Genomic DNA, 23,630 nt, shown 5'->3' with positions numbered 1-23,630 from the left:
AGTCTAACCAAGGGGTATCGGGTTGCCCGGGTAACTGGGTTTAGGGGGTCAGATAGGCAGTCAGATTGGCAACATAGTTGGGGAGGTTTGGAGAATGATATCCTTAACAAAAACTATAATATCATATAATATTAAACAAAAACATTACAGGAACAGGCGTAATGCACATAGTAACAGGCGCTAACATGGGCGGCAAGTCCACGTGGATGCGATCCTGCGGCGTCGCCGTCGTGCTCGCACATGCCGGGTGTCCCATACCCGCCTCAGCAGCGAAGATACCTAGACTGAAGGCTCTGGCCGCACGTATTGGGGCTTCTGATGCCGAGGCTAAGGGACACAGCACGTTTATGAGGGAAATGATTGATACTGCTGCTATACTCAGGGTATGTTTGTCATAATGTCTACTTGGTAGAAGATTGATATAGTAATTTGAAGTGATGTGGCATCGCGTGTGTTATATCGATATTGATTATTGCCACATACCAGATTAAGACGTTGATCAATTAAATGTTTGCAACGATCTCAACTCATTTATAACAATGTGTTATAGTATAATCTCACTAATCCGGCACTATTGAAAACCGGAGGGTGCCGAATTATTGGAATGTTCGGATTACTGGGTTGTACAGAAAAAGTCATAGTTAATAAAGGTGATTTGAAATAATCCTTAATTGAGGTCTGCTTTTATGCAACTTGTAGTAATTGCCTAAAAACCTTTTCTCGCATGTTGCGAAGAATTATAATATCTTTGGCAGATATGCTGTTTTCTTCTGCTCCGACGACGGAATGACCAAAGCGTACAGGTACAGAGGGGAGAGAGAGATGTGGGCAAAGGGTGCCGGATTATTGGACGTGCCGATCTATCAAAGTGCCGGATTAGTGAGATTATACTGTATTGTTAAAACAAAATATGTTTTAATTTTACATACAACACTTCTTACACAGGTGTTTGATACATTTATATGGATGAGGGAGCGGATTCAATATAAAATACCATAACATATACATGGCAAAATATTACATATCTCCATTATTTTTACCACAAAACACACATTGAAGTATTGATTATTATTTTTCAGACGGCAACACCGGACTCGCTGGTCTTGATCGATGAGTTGGGACGAGGAACTTCCACTTATGAAGGCTGCGGCATAGCTTGGGCTATTGCTGAGTAAGTTTCATGTATTATTTTATTTAAAACTTCACTATCACGCAGCCAAATATTCTTCTAATAAGCTTCTGTGGAAAAAACGCAGGATTAAAAGAAAGCGTGTTATACATACAATTTTATTGAATCTGCTTTTGTATTTGATACCACAAATATTCATTTCCTGCAATCCAATTGGGTGAAACTTGAATCTGAAAAAAAAAGCGCTTTGTCAAAGTATGCTGAAAAACAGCATGTTTGTATGTCAAAACAGAATCCTTTATTGTAAGAGGACCTCTAACATATACAAGCTAAAATTTAATATACAATATTCCAACAGGGAACTAGCAACAAAAAGCCAATGCTTTTGCCTATTCGCGACCCACTATCAAGAATTAACCCGGTTAGCCAGCACCCACCCGGGCGTCATCATCAACTCTCACGCGGAAGCCTCGGTCGTCAAAGGTCAGCTGCTGCTGCTGCATCGCATCGCTCCCGGACCAGCCATGCATTCCTTAGGACTGCATGTCGCGAAGCTAGCTGATCTTCCTGATTCTATTATTGAGGTGAGAAATCCTACTAATGTTGCATCCATTACAGCCGTCCAGGTTACAGGTTGTCCGTCTTCGGAAGTAGGCCTCCTCTAAATCTTTCCATTTCTGCCTACTAATATTATAAATGTGAAACTTTGTGAGAATGTATAGATGTATATTTGTTATTCTTTCACGCAAAAACGGCTGGACCGATTTGGTTTAAACTTGTTAAGTAGATAGGTGATACCCTGGATTAACACATACTGACTGACTTCAGAGGGGTTCTAAGTAATTTGTACCTGCCTATAATATTTTCAACATTTAATCTAAGTTTGAATACAATTCCAGCTAGTGAAATACCTACAATACCTGTGCAATTGAAGAATAAAATCGCAGGCTAGTCCTGTCAGCTGTCACCGTCCCGACACCCGAAGAATTTGCCAAACTATAATACCTGTAAATGTTTTGATGAAATATTTAAAATTATCTAATAAAATCAATTTCATTACAGTATGCTGAAGCGAAACAGGCGCAACTTGAAATCAACTTGTTCGACGTAGAAGCAGCTGTCCAATCTGAAGAAACTACGGAGGGTCACAAATTAATTGTAGACTTCTTACGTAAGTGTAAACAAATACAAGAAAGTTCGCCATCCGATAACTCGATGATGGAGGAAATAACGAAACTAAAACAAGAATTGTTGCAAACTCAAAATAAATACGTGGAATCTCTTATGGCATAAGTTTCTTCTTATGATAATAAAGATCTTTTTTCATTTTTTTTAATCATTGCATTTCATTATTAACCACCAAGGTAATGCAAAAAAAAAATTTGAACAAATACACACACCACGAAACGTAGCTGGGAAACATTTCTGGAAGTTTGAAAATTGATAATTTTAAAGATTTTGAGGTGTTATTTTTCGAATTACCACTTCGTATCTTACCTGCTATACTAGTAGCGGAGTGCCCGATAAGTTCAAAACTGCTATTGCGATTACATGGTAATCAAATCTTCACATTATTAACTTAGCAGAATCGGGCCCCAGCTCCCAACCTTCAACGGAAGAACTCGTCATGACATGAAAAGCAAAAAGAACAAATTTTAGGTGCATCGGCCTAGAAGTCGGTGTCTAATGGGTGTATCTAAGTTTACTTTGCCACCGACTTCTAGACCGATGCACCTAAAATTAGAGTTTTAGTGATTTTGGAAGTAGGGATTCTTTTTAGGGTTCCGTAGCCAAAATGGCAAAAACGGAACCCTTATAGTTTCGTCATGTCCGTCTGTCCGTCTGTCCGTCTGTCCGTCTGTCACAGCCGATTTACTCGGAAACTATAAGTACTACAGTGATGAAATTTGATGGGAATATGTGTTGTATGAACCGCTACAAAAATATGACACTAAATAGTAAAAAAAAGAATTGGGGGTGGGGCCCCCCATACATGTAACTGAGGGATGAAATTTTTTTTTTCGATGTACATACCCGTGTGGGGTATCAATGGAAAGGTCTTTTAAAATGATATAAAGTTTTCTAAAAAACATTTTTCTTAAAGTGAACGGTTTTTGAGATATCAGCTCTCAAAGTCGTAAAAAGTATGTCCCCCCCCCTCTATTTTTATAACTACGGGGTATAAAATTCTAAAAAAAATAGAGGTGATGCATGCTAATTAACTCTTTCAACGATTTTTGGTTTGATCAAAGTATCTCTTATAGTTTTTGAGATAGGTTGATTTAACTGTAATTTATTTTGTAATAAGTTTTTTATTTTTGGCTTTTCGGTGATAAGCATACGTGTCACTATTCACTGTTGAATAGTGCTATCGGGCAAATACACCTATATACACCTGAGTGTCAAATTTTTACCCTATGTATGCCTACAATTTTCGAAAGTAGAACAAAATCGAATTGAGGACCCCCTTTTTTGAAGTCGGTTAAAAATGGTCACCCTTTCACGGACCGACCGCGGGAAGCGACCTATGATATTGTGATCGATCGATCCGCGTGGCTTCGACTTAGCGACGAGCTCTGTACTGAGTAAGGGTAGTAATTCAATGTTTGGGCTTGGTAATACTGAATGTTACATGGTGGTTTGCTGACGGGGTTGTTTGGTTAGGTTTTGTCATGGCTGTATTTTTAGAATGGACACTATCAACTGCACTGCTCTCTCGCAGACTGTAGGTAATATCTTTGGCCACAACCCCTGTGTGGGTATAGGGAAAGATAATTTCTATATTATATATTTGTTAGGAAGTGTAACAATAAAACAATCACATATGATTTAACAACTTTTATTAATAATGAAATAGTAATCACATATGAAAAACAATTTAATACGCCGTTTAAATTAAGTTTCTTATTTATTATTTTTATATTAAATGTCAAAAACGATATAATTCAGTGGCATGAGTTGTATTTACTAATATTAAATGACCTTTGTAGGAAACCTCTACTTCAAATGATATTCCTATGACAAATACAGTAATGCGATTTGTTAAATACATTCCTTCCGTGATAGAACGTCAAGAAAAAAGTTCTGGAGTTAGCATATTAACAAACAATTGATATGCAACTTATTTATTTTCTTATAAGCATCGCACGCCAGTGTCATTAGTCTTAGAAATGCTATCATTAAAATAACTAAATTCCGAAACAGTCAGTAGGGCTTCAATGATTCAACTTGAATTTGCATTATTAAGAAAATTTACTCACATTTACATTTAGCTAGCACAAGGAACAAGGCGGATTTTTGAAAAGTTTTATGTGAAAATGCATTTTTTTTGTATCAGTCTCGTTATTTGTGCTGCCAAATGTTTCAACATTATTTACACTTTTGTCGGTGGGACAAAACGATAAACTAGGATATTTACATTAAATTATTTACATCATTTATGTCACATGAGAAGTACGCACATTTTTGGACTTTTTGAAAAAAAAAAACAGTATTATAACTTTTGCACTTTTATCTAATGCGTTATTTAGACTAGCCTTTTGGGTGAAAATAAGTCTTAATAGGTATAATAAAATCTATGTTTACTATATTGACATTAATATTTCCCAAATGTGGACGTTCTGTATGTATCTATTAATAATTTAAAATAATTTTAACATCAAAAAATTATATTGTCTTATAAATTATTATTTAACGCGGAGTTTTAAAATTGCCCCACCGCTTTTAATTTATTAAATCACGGGGCGGCCCCTGTATGGCCACGCTTCCACAGTCAGAAATTTTGAAAATTTCCATAATAATACTTAATTTTATCTGTATATGAAGACAAAAAGGCTTATTTGCTGTATCTATTTAACATGATGTTTAACGGGCTTACGAAATCCCACTTAAGATGAAATTGCAAACAAGCAATATAATTTATTCAAAGCTGCTTATAATATAAAATAAATACTTGTAATATCACGAATAAACCTGAAGTATGTATAAAGTAAAGTAATAAGCGTATCTATTCTTCTTCATATATGTCAATATGTTTACCTATGTATTTTAATATATTTTACTATTAGGTACACTTCTCGCTCCTAAGGACTCAATCTCTACCTATCAACAGTTAAGCGTATTTTTCTTGTTACACTAGCGAGTTCCTATCTAACTATCTGGGAATCAGTTTAAATAGGATTCTCCGCCTGTGGAAACGTGACATAGGAGCTCGTGGTTTCAGCACATAGCTCTGTCGGACCGTCCCTTAAGACTAGAATCGAGCCTTCGATTCGTTGGCTCTTCTCATGAGAAATACAATCGCACTGCATTCTGAAACGTCCTGCGGCACATCGGGCACTTGTCTGCCGCCAACGCGCACTTAGCGCAGGCCACCACGTGTCCGCACGGTACGAAGCACACGTTGCGCTCCTCTGCATAACAGATTTTACACAATTTGGAATCGTCTACGGAGTTTTCCGGCGTTTCGGGTTGCGTGCTGGGTGTGGTGGGCTGGCTGGGCGGCCGGGCCGGCGCCACGTCCTTCTCCGCCTCGGCCGCCGTCACCACGCAAGCCTCGGACATCACCTTCTGTACGTACTCGCGGCCCTTCACCAGCTGCACGTAGGCGCAGCGGTCGAACCAGCGCGCGTGCTGTTCCCAGGGCACGTCATCATTTTCCCAGTCTTTCAAACCGCCGTCGCAATAGAAACACTTGGTCTTATCCCCCTGACCGGTGTAGAAGAAACCAGCTTCGGCAAGTTCCTCTGGTTTTTGCCGCATGCATCGCGGCCAGTCTTTAAAACTGCGCAAACGCGCAGCTTCGGAAGCGAAGCGTGGGTGTACGGGGCCGGCCATGCGTGGGGGCGTGGTGCTGGTGGCGGCCGCGCGGGCGCCGCACTCGTCTCGGCCCGAGCCGCTCGAGTCCGTGCTGGCGCCGCCGCCCAGCTTGCGAACGAATGGGCATTGTGGCGCCCAACGCTGATGGTCCTTGGCGGGATCATCGCCTTCGACCCATCTCATTATTTCAACTTTGCAGAATGCACAGCGTACTTCATCTCCGCGGCCAAGATAATAAAATCCATTCCGAGCGAGCTGTTCTCCGGGTAGAAATGTGACTGGCCATTTTTCGAACGTTTTTATTCTTTCATCTTCTCGTCGCATATCAATTGTATCGGTGCTGAAGCCAAACGTATCATGGTTGTCGGTCTTGTCGATGCTGAATGAAGAGGAACAGGAAGGTGTAGAGGGTGACGAGGCCGGAGAGCCGGCGTTTGAGTCGTAGCTCGGCGTCGGCAGCACTAGCGGCCCAACCAAAGGTCGAATCTTAGCCTCGCGCGGAGCGCTCTTGAATAGCGTTAATGGTGAGGCGGGGCCATTGGATGCCACTGGAAATAAAGAAAAAGTTTTGTTAATAATATCCTGTGATATTTTAGTTAAAGCATTGGTTCAAACCTATTAAGTATTCAGCAGAGTTAAATAAGTGAAGGTTTATCAAGACAAGACATAAGATGAGTTCAGAGCTAATTGAATATAAGTAACTTATACATTAAAGACGAATTCTTATGTAGAAGATGTCGTGCGTGAGTGTGCGTTTAAAAACAGTTTCACATAACAACAAGTTCGCGGCCGCCGGGGCCGGCCCGGCTGGCTGCGTCATCGACATTCCAATGCCTGCCCTTCTCCCTTCAGCCCGCCCTCACTCCTCCCTAAGTGCACTCAGTGCGCATGTACCGAATGGCCACTTTTCTAACCCTTGGATCCAGACTCCAAACGGATAGTACGTAGATCAATTTTCTTTGCAAGCCTGAAGAACCTATCCACTATTCAAACAACTAAATGTTAAAAATTCATTGGCCACAACAGCTTTTCCCGACTTTCTAGAAATCGGGTCAATTTTCAAATGGCATATTATACAAATTCATAATTTCGGCTGTCTTTTAAAAGGAATTTCAACATTTCTTGTTTGAAAAGTACGAAAAAGTCCACACGTTACCAAAACAATAGGCCTCCAAAATTGCTAATGGCCGACAGGACACGGATCGATATTTACCATTTCTACTTTTGGTGTCGATTAAAAGGGGCATTTTGGCGGTTTAAATACACAGAAAACTTTTCACGTAACACTGCAAACGCACATTGCAAAAAAACTAGAACTTTTGCATATAATAACTGTAGAAATAAAATGATAGCGCGATATCGTACGTGTGAGTACGGACATAGTTGGCTGTACGTATACTGTGCCGCCTGGTGGTGATATCGTGCTACAACGACCACCCCACTGCGCAAGCGTACGCACTTGAAAAGAGGGTTTAAATAGTCCGACTGCAACCCTCCGCGCCTAGGAGTATTGTCGTGCACATGGGGTGCGCCGTGCATTTCGGCAATTCGCCATTGTGAGTATATATTGGACACAGCTGTTACATTCTATAGACTACAGTAGGGACTACAATAATTGTATAAGTTGATAATGCTAACTTTAAACAGCAAAAATATAACTAACCAATACTACGATTCTGGAATCTTAGATCATTGATAAACTTATGGCAATATTTAACGTGTTAGAGAAAACTCTTCTTGAAACTCACTGTTACAGTATAACTAGGTACTTTATAAGTTTCATAATTAGTAAATCTACATTTCGACGAGCAGCAAAATGTCTTATATTCTATTCATCTGGCAACACTGATAGTAAGTTCTCAATCAGGCTAGCGTCTGGTGCGACGTTGCCGTGCCGTTCACAGCCGACCGGATTTCATTCATATTTGAGACGCGACGTTGCCGTCTTCAGCGGAAACCGCGACCACACAGCGTAAAAAAGGGCCTGTGGAATGTGGCAGTAGTTTACTGATGGGCGGGTCTAATACAACACCAAATAAAAAGTAGACAAAAGTGGATGTTTGGAATGCGGACACTAAGTACTTAGGGAAGAAGTGTACACTGTAGTCTAATATAACTTTACTTTTTAGTAGGTAATTGTAGTTTCGGACGTTTTTGTGTCAGTCCTATTAACTACATTAATTTAGTTCAGCTTTGTTTTCAGTTTAAGAAATAAATGTTCGATGTAAGTAGGTACGATGGAATTAATATGAATTAAATGAATTATTTTGCTATCCCTGGTCCTATAACTATATGAATAAGCAAACTTGTTAGTTGTAAAGTCCAACCAGCGGACTGATATCATGTGCAAAGTTCACGTCACTCGCTGCAAAAAGCAAATGAAATTCAGCATTGTGCCTTAAGAGAGCGGCGAGAGGCGGCGCCGGCCGGGAGAGCAAGCGTGGGGAAGGGGACGGGGCCATGTTCTCATGCCTATGGGTGGTCGGCGCTCGGCTTTCGAATTCCAATGCCTCGCCTGTAGCGCCTACGCGCTAGACTGCTATCTATTTAGCTACATACGTCTACGTAATTTCAGTACAGTTGTCTAAGCAATTTCTCCTTATATAATTCAAACAGTTTTACAGATAGGATTCGATTTTCTAGCAAGGCAAACATAATCTTTAATGAATACGAGCTCGAATGAGATTGTATGAATGAAATTTATGCTTGTTGTTTTAGCGTAGTTTAAACAAACCGTGGCTTCTCTCATCATAAAAGTTGAAAAAATAAACTAAAGGATAGCCCGGAATTGGTGTCAGCGGAAGAGAACATCCGCCAGATGGGGCACATACATATCAAAGAGTACGACGGCATTGAATATAAAATGTACCGAGGCAAAAGGAAAAAATATCCTGCTAGAAATACCCGACTAATAGGTACAAAAAACGTTTATATCGCGACGATAAGATATACCGAATGGCTTTTGGTTTGATTGTGGATCAATAATGATTCTTTATCATTGACGCGTTATCTAAGTGCCTATTTTATTTAATGTGACCTAGCAGACATTCGATGATATTCGATTCGCATTTCGGTAACTGGGGTACATTTGAATATTAAATGTCCAGTAATCCGCTTATTTCTTTATTTTATTCTCCCTATTATTAATAAACTGAAATTGGAAATGTGTTTTAATCTAATTATAAAAAATACAATTTTTAGTTTCGTGAATGTAAACGGCTGCTTGTTTGTTATAACTGCCTTTATAATATTTATATTGGCAACACTCTATCCTGTCAACAGTTTTGAAGCTTTATGTGGTTTTTGTCCAAATGGGATGTACCTACATTATTTTGTAATTGATAAGATAACATAAACAATTACAGAATTTGTGATAAAAAAATATTAAACAAAAAATTACAACATTGCAAATACATAGTTTGTAATTCACCAATAACTTAATCATTTACTTATTGCTAAATGTTAAATATGTATGATTATTTTTACTACACTACTTTCATTCATTTTTAGATTGAAGCCAGTACTCTAAATATTTTTTTTAAATAAATGTAAATTAACTTCGAATATTGCTAACAGATGGCGCTAGTAGGACTGTAAGTTAGTAGCAGCTCACTTACACAATGTTCATTACATTATCAGAGACCAAGAGGAAAAGAGCTATTTTAACATTAAACTAGCACAATTATTAAGGAAACATACATACAGGGAAAATTAATGTTTTTTCTTAATAACTACGATTTATAAGCATTCAGGTATTAACGGTTATTACAATATATTTTTCTGATCACCATGGTAATATTAAACTTATAAATAAATTTAACAGTATTCATAAAGTTTACATACTGCCAAGTTGACAACACTTACCAAAATCAGCAATGAGGCCCCATTGGGTAGAGGTGGGGTATGTATCAATTGACAAGGCCATAGCCTTACTAACAAAACTACTAAGCAACAAAAAAACCAGTAAGTAAGAACGTAGTGTCAGTGACAGCTTATGCTTTATAACAGAATGATGTTTTGAGGAAAAGATCAAATGAAATATATACTATCTTCATTGTGATATCTTATCAGCTTCAAATAATTCTTTGAAACGGTACATAAGTCATATAATGATGATTAAAATCTTTAGATTTAAAGGGTTCTTGGAAATATTCCATTTTTTAAGTGAAGGCTTCTAAAGAGCCACTTATTGGTTGCTCTGTACTTAGACATTCAATATTCTTTTTCTTTATGACATCAGCACTTTATTGTATCTTACAGTTCCACACTATAGATGGCGTTGGTGTACAGCCAAAATATTTATTATTTACAATTTTATTTCAAACCAGTGCTGTTTTTTATATTAACTTATTGACTGTATTATAAATAAACTTTTAGACTATTGAGGATTGAAGCTAGTCCTAGCTTCTATCAAAACAATAAACAACAATTTTATTTTAGCCGAACAAAGAAAAATAATAACACTAAATTAATGGATCAGTCTCAATAACAACAGCTAAGGTGTTTACAATTAACAGTATTGAATTAAATAGATTATGAATGTAAATATTGACCTGAGGGTTATGATAAGACAGTAGGTATTTGGTACATTATGGCAAAAACATGTTTGTTAATTTTGAAACAGAATCTTAGTAATGATTTTACAATTCAATCTTCTATTCTAATTCTATTGAAAATTAAGTCTTCTCGATCTTAAACGTTAAAAGTACTATTATTTTATCCATCCATGTCAAACCAAAGCATTGTACCTACTGCATGTTCACCGATAACAAAATAAACGCTAAAAATAACACTATGAATCCAGTAAAGAGGATAAGTGACGTCGCCCTCGTTCCAAATCTAAAAACATATGGTCATGAAAAGGTTATGTAAGGAAATCGCTTTTACCTTTGGTAATATCCATTTGTAATCCAGTATTTTTTGTATGTACACAAGGTAAGAAACACGACCACATCAAATTGATTGTTTTGACTAGGTTCCAAATAAATTGTTCTCACTCTCACTTGTCAAACGTAACGCGGATTGACAAACAAACAACACAACTCTCCAACATGAGTGCGAAACTCGCGACTAACGAACGTAGTGACGTCCACAGCAGTTCACGATCGATCGCGGCTCGGCCCGAGTATTATAGTAAGTACCGAAACATGCGTCACCCGTCGACGTTCGGACTGAAACTATTCATCGCACAGCACACCAACACCACACGCCGCGCTACTCGGTTCGGCTCGCTCGCTCGCTCGCATCGATGCCGCCCGCAACGAATGCTAACTGATCAGTGTTGCCAGATAAAAGATCGAAAACTATATTTATACGTATTTTGTACCGTTCGCGTTGGTGCTAAGAAGTATTGACGAGATTTTTTTTAAAGGTATAAGAACTGGAACTACTGATATCTTGACCAATTATTCCTACTATCGATTTAATACCTTCGTTATTATCTAATGTACTTGTAGACAAAATTCCCAATCACATAGAAATCAAAAAAGTAAGGCGGCCAACCGTCCCGCATTCTGCGGGACCGTCCCGCAATGCTTGACGAAATCCCGTTTTGAAATTATTAGTAAAATAGTCCCGCAAAACGTTGTATGCGTCCCGCATGTCCCGCATCCCTATTTTTCTACCACACTTCTACACAACACCCACCTGCGCGCACGCTCTACAGTGCAGGAACACAGATTACCTATAATATAATCTCGTTCTCTTTATATCTACTGAACTCGTGAGGCCTAATGATTTTGAAAATAAGACATTAGTGCACGCTATTGATAGGTTAAATTATAGCTTTTTGCTTACGGTTTTTATTTTATCAGTTCCGTCCGATCATTTTTCAATGCCCAAAGCCTTTTCACGAAAGGTTAAGTCCCGCATTCAGTTTTCGGAAAGTTGGCCGCCTTACAAAAAAGTTGTAATTGTAAAATATATTATTATGTTCTTACGTTTACGCAACGATAGCTATAGCTCATATGGGTAGGAAACTCATTCATTTATACCATTTGGTACAAAAACATGGCAACATTACTCTACGCGCATACTTTGGTCTGCAGCGGTCAACTGCTTCATAGTAAAAAAAAAATTTGAACCATTTATGTAGGTATCCAGACAGGTACACCGAACAGTCTATCTTTCCCCCAAACCACTTTATCTAGCTTAAAAATGCCAAAATTTGCTACGCTCGGACATTCCTTGTCCTTTATGTTCTAATAAATAAGAAAAGGAATAAATAAATCCAATAAATAAAAAGAAGGGAAGGTATAACATAACGCACTGTCACCTTGTATCGTTAAGTAGGTACCTATATCTGTCAGATTTAAGTAAATAAGAGTTCGTACATTTTTCGGTAATCTATAGGCAAGGACGTACCTACCTATATTATGACCAGTCGGTGGTAGGTATAAGATGGAAAAAAATATTTTATCAATCTGCCAGTTTTCGGACACTTTTTTATCAGATTAAATAGGGTCATTTCGCCTGTTCGCGACCATAGCCCAGTTCGCGTCCATTTTGCCGATCTCCTTTTAAAAATCCTCGAAAACAAGTCAATTAACACACTAATCAAACGAAAAGTCATTACCGCTAATACGTTAATGTATAAGAGGCACGCACAGATAGACAAACGTTCTGTACGTCCAACCAATCCTTTTAGAAAAAATAATTAGTCTAGGCTCTTCAACAAGAAAGCGAAAACACGCAGAATTTTAGATAAAAATTAGTGTGCAGCGGCGTGTTTGATGGTAAGTTTTATATTGTTTTATGTGAATTTTAGGATAGATAGCTATTTCTACAGTTTAATGATGAATAAAAGTATAATGTTTATTATGAATTTGGTAATGTTTTTTATATTTAACGAGTAAAATAAGGTGGACGCGAATTACTACATCGAATTTTACGAAACTTCCACTTTGCGTCCACAATGGACGCGAACTAAAACTATCCTCTATAATAATAAACCAAATTGCGTCCACTGTTTTCGTTAAATACTTGCTTATAAAAAATAATCAAAACATACTGTTTAATATTAATATATTAAACAGTACATTTTTTTATTAAGATATATACGTGGTTATAATTAAATTATCAACTGATATAAGTAATTTCATTTAAAATAAGTTCTTCCGATACAGGAAAAAAGAAGGAAAAGACAACATACACAGAAGATTTAAATAAAGCGTTAAATGTTATTCGAGAGAAGAATAAATCGATAAAAAATATGCAAAGAATATGCTACCTTGTCTGATAATTTATTGACTCAACAATTCTTTTAGTTGTATGTTTACACAAAATTATTAAATTGTTTTGTTAATTTAATATGAAAGGAAATCGATCTACGGATCGAAAACGCCTGGAAGAGCTACTGGTCCATGAAGGGAGAACTCCCTTTATGTCTGAAGCGGAAACTAGTCGACATGTGTATTCTGCCCATCCTAACCTACGGCGCTCAGACTTGGTCTTTGACCGAATCTCAAAAGTCCAGGCTAAAAGTATGCCAAAGGAGCATGGAGCGTAGCCTGCTCAGCATACGGCTTAGTGACCGGATACGCAACACCATTATCCGGTCCAAGATCCGGGCATAGTCGATGTGGGCAATAAGTCTGCAAAGTTGAAGTCGAATGCACCCGGACAAGTGGGCCAACATCACCACACACTGGATCCCTGAGGATGGAAGGTGACCGAGAGGGAGACTAAGAAAACGCTGGAGAGAAGACTTGGACAGCTTCCTCTCGGACTGGCCACAAATAGCGATGGACAGAGAAAAATGGAAGGCTATGGGGGAGGCCTTTGCCCAGCAGTGGGACAGCATAGGCTAATAAAAAAAAAATAATATGGCCAAAAACTTAGTATAATCAAGGCGGATCTTAAGCATTCCCTGTGATTTTAGAGTAAAATTAACAGAACTGACTACTGTTTATTCTTCAAGTTGCAAAATTAATTGCCTAATTTTAAGTTACTTAAACCAATGTTGAGAAGAATTATTTTTATTTTTAAACGGTTTTATTTAGCTTACCCTGTTTGTTTTTTAAAGTGAATTTTAAATGATGATAATGTTGATTTTTAATAATTAAGTTTATTGTTAAATAAAGAAATTGTTCAAATACAATCTTTCTTTATTAATTCTTAACAATTTCACCCCTATATTCCTTTTCAAAGCCGCTGGACGCGAACTGGACCATGGGTGGACGCGAATTGGATTTTGTGGACGCAAACTGGGTAAAACGCCTAATTCTGAGGTTTATCGATTTAAATAGAAAACGTAAGATATTTCTAATACAACTGAAAGTTAATCTTAAAATAGAGTATATAAGGAATACATAACACAAATTTGACATGGAAATGAGTGCTGGAGCATTTTTATTATCGCCGTCAAACTTGCCAACTGCACTAAATGGTCGCCAACAGGCGAAATGACCCTAAATTATTCTTTGTTACGTAGGTTGGAATTTAGATAACAAGTCAGCAGTCTAAAGTTAACAGCCGGGATCCATTATTGGGATGATACTCATACGGTCTATGTATTTGGTGGTTTTTTATCGATACCAACAATGTCCTCCAGCAAAGAGTAATTTGCTCGATTGCGGAAAAACTCACAGATGCATACGTTACACTGATTTACTAAATGACACTTAGGTACCTAAAAGGCATTATTGGAAACCCTAAGGATCCCTTTGAAGCAAGTTCTCTTCACTATACAAATATTAAGTAAGTAGGTTCATATATTAGAAAAAAACGTTAAGCACCCATTACCGCACAGAATGTGTATTAAGCAGGCACCTATGTACCTTTCTCAGTAGGTACGTCTGTAGATAGAATAGGAAAAATAGTAAAATTATGTTCTAATAGGTATTTACCTGGAACTGGAGTTTTTACAGCTATGTTTTCCACAACTTCCCTTGATATGTTTTCGTCCATGTCTACAGGTGCAAAAGAAATAATGTTAAGTTTCACTTGCCACTATTAGAACAACCATTTTAGTTTTCACACACACCTAAAAATAAATATTGATTTTAGTCAAAATTTTATAAAAGAAATCTGACGTTTCTCACACTCAATGAAATGACAGTTAACACCAAAGAAAAACAATAACAAATAAAATTATGAATTCAAGGAGTTAGGTTACCTGTATTGGATTACTTTGTGAACTAGCGAGCACTGCAGCTGTCGCTTCAATGCTACATGTAAACTAAGCCAAGATACGACGATAAACGTTACCTACGTAAACACAACGTAACAAAACGTGTCCAATGATTAGCTCATTCGTATTGCACTGCATTGTTCAATCGGACCCAGCGTGGTCTGGTGCAATCTGCACTTCTGCCGGGAATGCTCATCTGAATCATAGTTAGATTTTGCCCTTGCTCTCAAATTACCTATGTACCCACAAGTATGGTTCACAAAACCGATCCCTAATTACTTAGTTAGGTACCTAATCTAATAATTCGTTATGTGTTCTTATAACAGCTTATAAGCTAAAGTAGATAGATGTTGCTGCTACATGCAGTTTTGTTTTGTGGCTTTTGGTTCCTACCAAACAGCTGTTAGCTTAATCAGGGCAGATGCCAAGGCACCACCATAATATTGCATTGTGAAGGTAGTACGTACAAAAAGTTGGGAATATTTTGACGTTGGCAGGTGCGCGAGCAGCTTGCGCGAGCGCGGGCGGCGCGCGGCATCAGCTCGGCACAGCTGCCGCTCCACGTGCTTCGCAGCTGTCGCCCTCATCCCTTACACCCCACCCCCACCGCACCCCCTTAATTCATACCTGAAATTAGCCAAAAAACAGACCAATTTTGGTTGCTGCTTTGTATAAACGACGCGTCGTTTGTTATAGGTATCAATTTATCCGATGTATGCCTATTGTGAATAGGTAGATGGGTATCTACTATTGATTGTAACAACGGTTCAAGAACTCGGAATAAACGTGGCAGTGTCCATAGCTTGAAATTCCAAAATCTAACTTAGAAAGTAAGCACACGCTCGTTATGAAATAGGATAAAACTCACAAAGGTCTGTCTGGCAGCGGCAATGCACCACAGACGCATGTTAGTAATAATAAATGCATATTTTAATGAATGAACCCGGCCCGACGAGAGTGGTGCCTACAGCGCTTACTTCGTGACTTAACAATGACCATAGAGTAGAGGCTCACAGATGTTATGTGCACATTGTGTAGTTAGGTCGATGGACAGAGAAAAGAGTTAACAATAAACGTGGGAGCCAAAATAAAAAAAAATGCTTGTAACTAACTGAAAGGAAACAATTAGTAAAATGAAAACCATAATTCTAATAGCACATCTTCCTCCTTATATGTAATAATATACTTACCTCTTTATTGTTTATGGCGTGATTACATTTGGCATTTTCTGATCTTACATCAGTCACTTAGGGACCTTAAATTAGTAACTAGTCATTTTATGGCCCTTTAAAATCTTACGGGCACTTTGAATTCATACTTTAAGACAGGCCCTCTGTTGCTATGGACAAAATGTGCCGCTTCTGAAATGTTGTCTTTGAGTGCGGGCGGGCACAAGGCAAGGCGGTCCAATAGCGGCTCGCGGCGTGGTATGCGGCCTGCTTTTCCCAGAACTCTTCGCTCCGTGCCGCAGCCCGCGGGACGGGATCAGTTGCACGAAGTAACCAGCCAGTCCGCCGAACACGGGTAGGTATCGTGCTGTTATAAAACACTTGTTATCAAGAGGATTATGCTTTGAAAACTCGCAAATTCAGTTTTGCTTAAAGAAATAATATGAAACCATAAACTATTGAAACTGAACATTTAAAGTTCAGTTTAAGAAGTCTATGGTCGGTAATTACCACAGGAACGATAAAAATGTAGGGATAGTTATATTAGTTATCGGTCTTGTTTTTATTTTTATAACTTGGCAGAAAAACTCAAGATAAAGGAAATAATACCAAAAAAATGTGACCATCAAGTAAACAGCCTTTATTTATTTAAGAAGTTGATCAGAATAATGTAGGAACTTTATAGAAATCGAAGCAACTCAGCCTTGAGAAGTACATCAGACTATCCATTTTAAATGAGAAAACGTTACGAAAACGTATCACAATAGATGTCTTTACAATGCACTATTTTTTCCTATCCAAATCCGTTACATTCCATTCCCCGCAGCCGCGGGTTGGGCACGGAGCTATCTCGTCGAGATTTCGAAATTCCAAGAAAGGCAGAGCCTTATAAATTATCTCAAAAGCGCCGACGCGGCCCTGCAGCCAGAATGCTTTTTTTACACCACAGGTAGGCTGGCGCTAAGAAGGCGAAGGAATTTATAGTGTGTGCTTTCGAAGTTGATACTTGAAGTTAATATTTTGTGATTTTGGTTTTAAGTAACCGTTGGCTTGATCTGGACAATCGAAATAACATTTTTGTGTCATTATGTGCTCATTTTCCTCGCAAGTTAGAGGCACATAGCACAACAAGTCCTTACCTTAGTGTAAAAGATAGAGATGCACATTTTACAACTTAAGCAAACGTCTAAGAAGGCAGGTGAAGTTAGGTTTTTAAAATGTTTGGGTGAAAACTCGTTACATATCATGTACAGCCAACTATTATTTAAAATCATATATTAGTTTGGGAGAATTAAAAAATACCACTGGCGCAACACGAAGAGTATCAAGACTATTCAAGTCGGGTCTTAAAGACTACATAATACAGTGTAAAAAATGTGCGTGGTACACGCGTGCAGCACGTTTCTAAGAAGATAGCACTGTTGGAACAACCCAAGGCATTCTCGAGACCAGGCAGCCCTGAAGGTCGGCTCCACTAATAATAACAGCTATTGTCACATGGCGCCCATCATAAACTTTGTTCATCCTTGATCCTATACAACACGGCCTCTGCCGCTTCGTATGGAAAATAAATTTTATCGATCCCGTTTTGCATGGCAACATGAACGTTCTTTTTCAACTCGCAACCGGCTCCCTTTAACAAGCTCCGATTGAAATTATAATCAATTTAATGCCTTGTTAAATTTATCTGATGTTACTGAATACCTCATGAAATCATGAAAGGGTTTACTCCGTAATTGCCTGAAAAGATTTTGCTAATATCGGCTCCAATTCATGTTTTAAGATGGCGGATTTTATAAAAAGGTACGCTTAGAAAATAACTGCCTTTGAAATCGCTGCGACCATAAAGCATCTGCTAGACATTAATGCTAGAGTCGCGAGTCGCTAGATCAACGAAACAATGGTCTCTCTGAGGCACTGTCGCAACGCAATGCAGGTTTTACTGACATAGCGGTTAGGTTGGTATTCCATTGAGCCATCATTACGGATGGTGTGCTGTGGAATTTGGGGCACAGAGCTGACTCAACGATCTAGTCCCTTCCCTATCGCGAAGGTAATCTTAGTGAAGTAAAACGGCACGGATGTTAACAGTTATCTGCTTTCCGATTCTAGTAAAATTTAACTTAGGTTTAATTAACTTATCTGAGAAAGGAAGCTCATCATTAGTTTTGTCACCACTCCTTATGAGGCTTTTTATTTACAGCTTTTACGTCAGTCTCTATCTAACTTTGGATCCAATCAAGCAATACTCGTAAACTTCAGTAATGTAACAGCATTTCCCTACCTATTTTGTGAAGTAGACTACCAATTTGAAAGTATACATGTACAGGAAAAAAAGTTCTTCAACGAATTTACCTTTTACTGAAGTTTTAGGTTTCAAAGAAAACGGTGTATGTATATTCGACAATCTTTTGATCAGGAAGGCAAAATCCAACCAGATATCATGACGCGGCAAAATTTGTACCTCATGAATCATTCTGAATGTAAGTATAATCTTAGGATTACCTACTAGAGGGTCTGTAAAGGATAGCGTCGTGAGAAAACCGTAAAGGATAGTTTCATTGATGATAATAAAGTCGAGGCATGGATAGGTGTTTCAATCCAGTGCCAAGAATTCAAACAGTGCCTGACATTATTGATAAACCTTGTTTGGACCATAAACGTGAAGAAAATAAGGTATCCAAGAAGAAAGATATATGTATGGGGAAGAAACAGGGTTCCGTCACAGGACAGTTTACAATGTAAATAAATGTCCGTGGATTCCTGATATGGGGGCATTATTAATTGCGAATCACATTACTTATTGCCATCTGCATCATTCAGAAACTCTAGACGTGAGTGCTACATCTTTTTCAATACTTAGCTACTAGATAATTCAAACTGCCCAGAATCTAGATCTGAATAATGTTGCCAGAAAAAGCCACGTGTAATTTCTTGCTGCAAAGATATAAATAGCGAAGGTTAGTCACCACAATAACCAATTGTTGCGAATTCTCAAAATAGACTTCAGAAATTCCCAGATCTTTCCAAACCTGTTCAGTATCTATTATAGCTAAGTAGATATCGAAATAAACTGTGACGTTGTGTCTAAACTTTTTTGGCCTGAATAACCTGATATTTTCATTAAGCAGAAGTTCGGAAAAAATTACGTACCTATGTGTTTTTGCCAGAAGCGGGACTGAGATGGAGCTAGACTTTTGTCCCGTTTTCGCAACTGAATTATGGTACTGATTGATCGTAATAAGGGTAGTATTAATAGTAGTAGGTATGTAGTACAAAGTGTCCTTGATCGCATTGTTTATGTGGAAAATAACAAAACGAGTACCAATGTACTACCAGCACCTACTTAATATAAAAATATCCATCTACCCTCATTTCCAGAAGCCATTATATTCGTCGGGAAGGTAAGTAAGTCTACCTATTCAAGTACATATTTCTTTTTTATCAATTGCATTAAGATAATAGTCGTAAGTCAAAGTATCTTCATACTTGTACTTTTGTACCATGATCTTCCTTCAATCTGTAGAAAAAAATATATTTTTAGAAATCTTTTATGCTGCATGCATTCAGTAAATTTCCATAATTCGGTAAACCTCTTATGTCACGCATGATCGAGATGGACAAGGCAGTTGATATGATGACTCATATATAAATAAAGCTTATCGGGGGCTAGGGTTAAGAAATTAGTCATATTCGTCTTAAAAGGGTTACTATTTAATGCGCTTGCGTCACCCTTGCGTCGAGTATGTTTTGATGAGATTACGTCATTAATTACTTTAGTGCTCAGAATTTCCGAGATGAGGTATATGTTGTTATGTTATTTTCCGAAGAAAAATACCTACCTACAGTTCCTTATTAATTTGTTACATTGCTATGTATGTATTGAATTCGAAGTATTGTGGTATTTTTTCCTGTTTTTTCCATCTGAATATTTTTAAACATACCGTCCGTTCGGCGTCGTAGAGGATATTTACGATAGGACAATAAATTCAAGTTTTCATCAATGCCATGTTAGTGGTAGTAAGTAGTTTCTCACCACAAAGCCCGCATGGACCCGATGGACTGGTCTCATTTCTTTTGTTATTGTCTGTACGTTGAACAGTAATGTCGTTTTCTTTTGTTTATCGCTCTCAAACAACGACTACGTTTCTCATTACTGTTCACACACATCTTTAAGCTATCAACATTACTAATTAGAGAATAAATAATCGTTATTTGATAGCGAAGAACCTAACTAATGTTTATTTGATTAAAATGTGTTGGACTTTGAAAGATGAAACATCCAAACAAAAATTTAAGCGAGGAGGTAAACAACGACGCTATTCAGATGTAATTATTATTTTTTATATGAATGAACAATTGTATCATTATGTTTTATTATGGCGTCATATTTTATCTCTTTTTATTTGGTGACCTTGTTGTTCAGCCTCTGTGACAATAGGTTTCCCATGACGCGTCACATTGCTTGCAACACAATTTATTAATTATTCACGGACGTTTCTATAGAATTTAATTATAAGATACATGCTAGATAGGTATGATCACTATACCTAATTACTTAGGTACTCGTATATTCGCGCCATTTCTTCATCCTATTTGAGTCTCTCATCAAATAGTTACAAAACGTATTTACGCGGCAAAATGATACTGGCCAGATTGTTTCATTAATGTGTTCTATTTTTAAAAAGACTTAGGTAGTGGCACATGGTGGCACACTTTAAATTAGTGATCAAGGCCCGAAATAAAAGCCCATAAAATTATTTTCATCCCACCATCTCGGAAAGAGTAGTTTTACCCTTTGATATCTGAGCGCAAAAGCCGTTTTTAGGGTTCCGTAGCCAAAATGGCAAAAACGGAACCCTTATAGTTTCGTCATGTCCGTCTGTCCGTCTGTCCGTCTGTCCGTCTGTCCGTCTGTCACAGCCGATTTACTCGGAAACTATAAGTACTACAGTGATGAAATTTGATGGGAATATGTGTTGTATGAACCGCTACAAAAATATGACACTAAATAGTAAAAAAAAGAATTGGGGGTGGGGCCCCCCATACATGTAACTGAGGGATGAAATTTTTTTTTTCGATGTACATACCCGTGTGGGGTATCAATGGAAAGGTCTTTTAAAATGATATAAAGTTTTCTAAAAAACATTTTTCTTAAAGTGAACGGTTTTTGAGATATCAGCTCTCAAAGTCGTAAAAAGTATGTCCCCCCCCCTCTATTTTTATAACTACGGGGTATAAAATTCTAAAAAAAATAGAGGTGATGCATGCTAATTAACTCTTTCAACGATTTTTGGTTTGATCAAAGTATCTCTTATAGTTTTTGAGATAGGTTGATTTAACTGTAATTTACGGAACCCTTCGTGCACGAGTCCGACTCGCACTTGGCCGGTTTTATCCTCTAGAGCGGCAAAGTGATTTGAATTTAGAACATCGTGTGCAATACTCCATTTGTGACAATCTTGATAAGACTTTTCAAACAAATACATATTAAACAAATAAAATACTGCTTAAAATAATTATTAAATTACTTAAAGTAATTTTATTATTGTTTTTACACAGATTTCTAACCTCATTTCATTTTTAAACCGAGTTTTTAAATAAATGAACTTTAATAGGTACTTCTTTTTAATTTGATACTCATATGTGCGCGCCATTTTGTTTTTTTGCATTTAGTAATTTCCTGGATAAGGTGGGATGAAAAGTTACGTGTTGCACTCGAGTGCAAAGATTTTTCACCTTGTGCTCTTTTGATTCCCTCGCTATCGCTCAGGATTCTAATTATTGAAACACTCGCTACGCTCGTGTTTCAATTTTAGAATCCTTCGCTTGCTCGGTCATCAAAATTGAGCCCGCGGTTAAAAAGCAACTTTGCACTCTTGTATAACAAATAACTATTAAAGAAGTCAATTGAGAGGACGTACTGATAAGGTTTTTTATTGACCTTAGTACCTATGCAATTGGATTAGTAATTATTTCTGTATTACACAAACCTGACCTGAGACAATGCCATAAGGTTTTCATTGTTTTGTTTGTATGGATGATACCTAATTGGATTAGCTACTTAACACGTCGGGTTTTCTTTCCAGTATTGCTAAATCCTGTTTTTCTAGATTTTTTTTTTGAATCAAAGCTGTTATTGTTTTAGCTCGTGTTGCGGAACTAGTTAACGTATCTTGTCTCTGATTGAAAATTATCACAATGGAAATAATTTCTGACTAAAAAATTGCATATGAAATGAAAATTCTAGGACTAATCAAAAAGTAATTTAATACAAAGAGACGTTTTAGAGAATGTTACACACAAATAATAAAAACTTAAGTATGTGCCACACATGTAGATAAGTAGTGAAACATGCTAGGTATATGCATAGGGATCACTGGATTAAACCGAGGCTCTTTATCTTGAAAATTTTCACGCTCCGTACGGGAGGTGGACCAGAGCTAGGTAAACTAATACACTTATCTCTAGAAAAGACTCACCACACTTCTTCAGATAGTAAGTAGAACATTTAAGTAAGAAGGCAGTTAAATATTTTTCAGTGTAATTAGGTCCTCAAGTACTAGTAAGAAAAATACAAATTAATTTACCTACACCGTTCCTTTGTCATGTAGGTAGATGACCTACGGCCAGATGAGAACATGCTTACCAAGGAGGTAAGTAATAAGTAGCTACTTATTATTTCGCAGTACAACATGCACAATTCTATGATGTAATTCGAGAGCATAAAAAGTTATAGTTTTTTGATAATAGTATATTATAGGTAGGTACCTATGTGTGAAATACAAGTCTTACTGCGCAGTTTAACGAGAAGCCACGACGCCAACATTAGTACACGTTAGAGGTCGAACGCCTGGCATTGCCAAATTTGAACAGATGACATCATCTTTGGAATACTTTGAGCACAACAAGTTTATCGCTGTAGTCTCACTTGCGCTGCTCGGCTAAGACCGAAGCAAATCTCTTCTAACTACGGGCAAGCAATGTATCTCTAAACTTAAGGACAAACAAACATTAAACATTAGATTGTAAGACGATGGAAAAACAGTCACGTCTTTTGCTCTCAACGGTCGATGTCTCCTTGGGAAAAATAAAGAGGTGCTTAAGTTACCCAGCTTCTTTAAATAGGTAGGCAATTAGTAGATATCTGATTCCACCACACATTCGCCACAGACAAAGTATATTGTTACCGTATATTTGCATATCTTATTCATACAAATTAAGGCATAAACACGTGACTATATTCTACATTTCAATTCTGTTGGATCTTCGTGTTGGATCCATTGACGCGATGCCTTTGTTAAGTTTCTCCTATCACGCCTCCTAGTTGATCTTGCTTGAATCTTCGTGACCTGAAAATTAGACACATAATACATATTTACAC

The 23,630-nt window shown here is 37.6% G+C and overlaps 2 protein-coding genes across 6 annotated transcripts in view; one reads left to right on the top strand and one right to left on the bottom strand.

Annotated features, from left to right (window-relative positions):
* LOC110380087 (DNA mismatch repair protein Msh2) overlaps positions 1 to 2,461 on the top strand; it is a 29,849-nt gene extending 27,388 nt beyond the window's left edge. The window contains exons 13-16 of the mRNA XM_049847727.2: positions 151 to 383; positions 1,080 to 1,171; positions 1,488 to 1,713; positions 2,192 to 2,461. Of these exons, the coding sequence (XP_049703684.2) occupies positions 151 to 383; positions 1,080 to 1,171; positions 1,488 to 1,713; positions 2,192 to 2,422 (782 nt within the window). The 3' untranslated portion in view covers positions 2,423 to 2,461. The remainder of the gene's footprint in view (positions 1 to 150; positions 384 to 1,079; positions 1,172 to 1,487; positions 1,714 to 2,191) is intronic.
* A 1,491-nt stretch (positions 2,462 to 3,952) lies between these two features.
* The window catches only part of Diap1 (Death-associated inhibitor of apoptosis 1), a 141,308-nt gene continuing 121,630 nt past the window's right edge, over positions 3,953 to 23,630 (bottom strand). Inside the window, exons 2-4 of one of the 5 annotated variants that reach the window (XM_064035467.1) lie at positions 15,063 to 15,127; positions 14,794 to 14,856; positions 3,953 to 6,495 (exon numbers count right to left, since the gene is read on the bottom strand). In XM_064035467.1, coding sequence (XP_063891537.1) covers positions 5,414 to 6,495; positions 14,794 to 14,854 — 1,143 coding nt within the window. In that variant the 5' untranslated portion in view covers positions 14,855 to 14,856; positions 15,063 to 15,127 and the 3' untranslated portion in view covers positions 3,953 to 5,413. Of the gene's footprint in view, positions 6,496 to 7,160; positions 7,357 to 9,811; positions 9,983 to 10,834; positions 11,185 to 14,793; positions 14,931 to 15,062; positions 15,134 to 23,630 lie in introns of those variants that run through there. The other 4 variants (XM_021339975.3, XM_021339974.3, XM_064035468.1 and 1 more) reach the window with 4 other exon arrangements.

This window comes from Helicoverpa armigera, chromosome 7 (genome assembly GCF_030705265.1).
Source record: "Helicoverpa armigera isolate CAAS_96S chromosome 7, ASM3070526v1, whole genome shotgun sequence".
NCBI lineage: Eukaryota > Metazoa > Arthropoda > Insecta > Lepidoptera > Noctuidae > Helicoverpa > Helicoverpa armigera.
Note: the sequence above shows the minus strand (reverse complement) of the source record. Positions and strands in the feature narration are given on the sequence as shown.